Source organism: Penaeus japonicus, unplaced genomic scaffold (assembly GCF_977035675.1).
Source record: "Penaeus japonicus unplaced genomic scaffold, GWHDUDI00000001_assembly GWHDUDI00000042, whole genome shotgun sequence".
NCBI lineage: Eukaryota > Metazoa > Arthropoda > Malacostraca > Decapoda > Penaeidae > Penaeus > Penaeus japonicus.
The window spans coordinates 21874460-21876959 of NW_028234444.1; the positions used below are offsets into that span (position 1 = coordinate 21874460).

The 2500-nt window shown below is 39.4% G+C and overlaps 1 protein-coding gene across 1 annotated transcript in view; it reads left to right on the plus strand.

Moving 5' to 3' along the window:
* Window positions 1–1012: 1012 nt before the first annotated feature.
* Window positions 1013–2500, plus strand: part of LOC122268099 (lewis-type alpha-(1,3)-fucosyltransferase) — a gene marked incomplete at its 3' end in the record, with an annotated part of 2369 nt that continues 881 nt past the window's right edge. Inside the window, 4 exon segments of the mRNA XM_086534994.1 lie at window positions 1013–1034; window positions 1217–1272; window positions 2005–2124; window positions 2287–2500. The exon segment at window positions 2287–2500 is cut by the window's right edge and continues 417 nt beyond it. Coding sequence (XP_086391120.1) covers window positions 1013–1034; window positions 1217–1272; window positions 2005–2124; window positions 2287–2500 — 412 coding nt within the window.

A 2500-nucleotide genomic window follows, 5' to 3' on the forward strand; every position in this document is an offset into this window, starting at 1 on the left:
AAAAAATAGACAGAGAGATAGATAGAGAACCAGTAATAATTACTGCACTTTGAATTAATCGGAAATCCAGGTTGAAGGATTTCCAACCTGCTATCAATATTACAATATTTACAATTTTAGCTTAATGGATATACCTACCATATACACATCAATCCATTTGTTTATTTACCAATACGATTAATGAGACTAGCATCAGAATCTGAACATAAAATGAAAATGCAACGGCACCTTCAACATCTTGGGTTCAATTCGTATGCAAATTCTCCAGTCTGTGATTTATATACAATAAATATGTTAATGTTGCTGATACAGGAGGGAGCCGTTTTCATTAAACATATTGAATGTTGTTCTACTGTATGTTCGAGAGAGAGAGAGAGAAGGAGAGGGAGAGGGAGAGAGAGAGAGAGTGAGAGAGAGAGGGAGAGGGAGAGGGAGAGGGAAAGGGAGAAGGAGAGGGAGAGGGAGAGGGAGAGGGAGAAGGGAGAGGGAGAGGGAGAGGGAGAGGGAAAGGGAGAGGGAGAGGGAGAGGGAGAGGGAGAGGGAAAGGAGGAGGAGAGAGAGAGAGAGAGAGAGAGAGAGAGAGAGAGAGAGAGAAAAGGGAGGGAGGGAGAGGGAGAGGGAAAGGGAGAGGGAGAGAGAGAGAGAGAGAGAGAGAGAGAGAGAGAGAGAGAGAGAGAGAGAGAGAGAGAGAGAGAGAGAGAGAGAGATAAAGAGAGATAGACGGATAGATAGGTAGATAGATTGATCGACCGATAGATAGATAGAGAGAGAGAGAGAGAGAGAGATAAAGAGAGATAGACGGATAGATAGGTAGATAGATTGATCGACCGATAGATAGATAGAGAGATAGATAGACAGATATAGAGAATGAACGCGATGCAGTTTTCCCTTAGCAAATTTACAATGAGAGCCACCCATCAGTTGCACTAAATTCCGAAACATACCCACGCCAAAGACGTAAATCAAAAACAAAACGTAAAATCATTTCCAAAACAATGAAGACAAAACGACTATGAACCACGAGAGCTTTTCGTGTATGTATAGGGTCGCAGAGTGCCTATAACGTGAGTGATTCGGTGTCATAATCTTCTAGACTACGAGGAGGGCGAGGGGGTGATATGCCTGTTCATAATTAAGAGTAATTAAGGAGTTCCTGTCCCCCGTGCTTATATCATTGCTCATTGTGGGTTTGAATCGTGTAATTGGACTCTCAAAGGTGATGGATCGGCGCTTCAGAAGGGATTGGGTCACGAGTTGGAATATACGGGCTCGGTTGGCTGTTTATGCTGCCGTTACTACTACTACTATTACTACTACTAGTACTACTGCTTCTATTGTTGTTACTACTACTACTATTACTACTACTAGTACTACTGCTTCTATTGTTGTTACTACTACTACTAGTACTACTGCTTCTATTGTTGTTGCTACTACTACTAGTACTATTACTGTTGCTGCTGCTACTACTACTATTACTACTACTACGGCTACTGCTACTACTACTACTACTACTGTTGCTACTACAACTACTACTACTATTACTGTTACTTCTGGATTTACTACTGTTGTTGTTACTATTGCTACTGCACTTTGTCTGCCGATGTATTTATCTTTAGTGTGTTTGTGTGTAGATATAAATATATACACCTTACACGCACGCACACACATACACACACACACACACACAAACACACACACACAGGCGCATATATATATTTATATATAACATATATATATATATAAATATGTATATATAATTATATATATATATAGATATATATATAATATATATATATATATATATATATATATATATATATATATATATATATATATATATATATATATATATACACAGTGTTACCCACAATTTTCCATACTGGGAAGGCTCACAATAGTCATCCAGTCAAAAAAACTTTGATTATTCATCATCATCATCTTATTTATCACTTATTCTTTATCCTCACCATTATCCTTTTTAAAATCTCTTTGCAGATGTTTTAGAATGGGAGCCTGAATCACCAACGCACAGTACCAGATGGAATTAATTGTACGCGGAAGTTTACTGGGATGGGCGTGGAAGGCAAACGCGTGACCCAAGCTAAAAGTGAATTCAATTCCGGTGTGAGGTCAGGTGTGGCAGAGAGAGAGAGAGAGAGCTAAATGGTGACTGAAAAGGACACGAGGTTCCAAGGTACTCCGTAGAAAAAATATATATAAAAAATGCTACCCAAGAACAAATTCTATGTTGTCCTTTCTTTGGTGTTTATGGCGGGTTTTTATAAGAGTGGCTTGTTTACGAACTACACCAGCTCTCTGAAACCTGCCCTGACGTTCGTTGCTCCAGAGGAAGCTTCAAGTCCTCAGTACAAAGGAATAAAGGTCAAAGAATCTCAGGACATGAAGTTCGGATACATTTCAGAGTCGCTCTACCAAAACAGCACAGGGTCTCAGGAGTCTCCATCTAACATGAGTGGAATGAATAGAGAGGCAAACATCC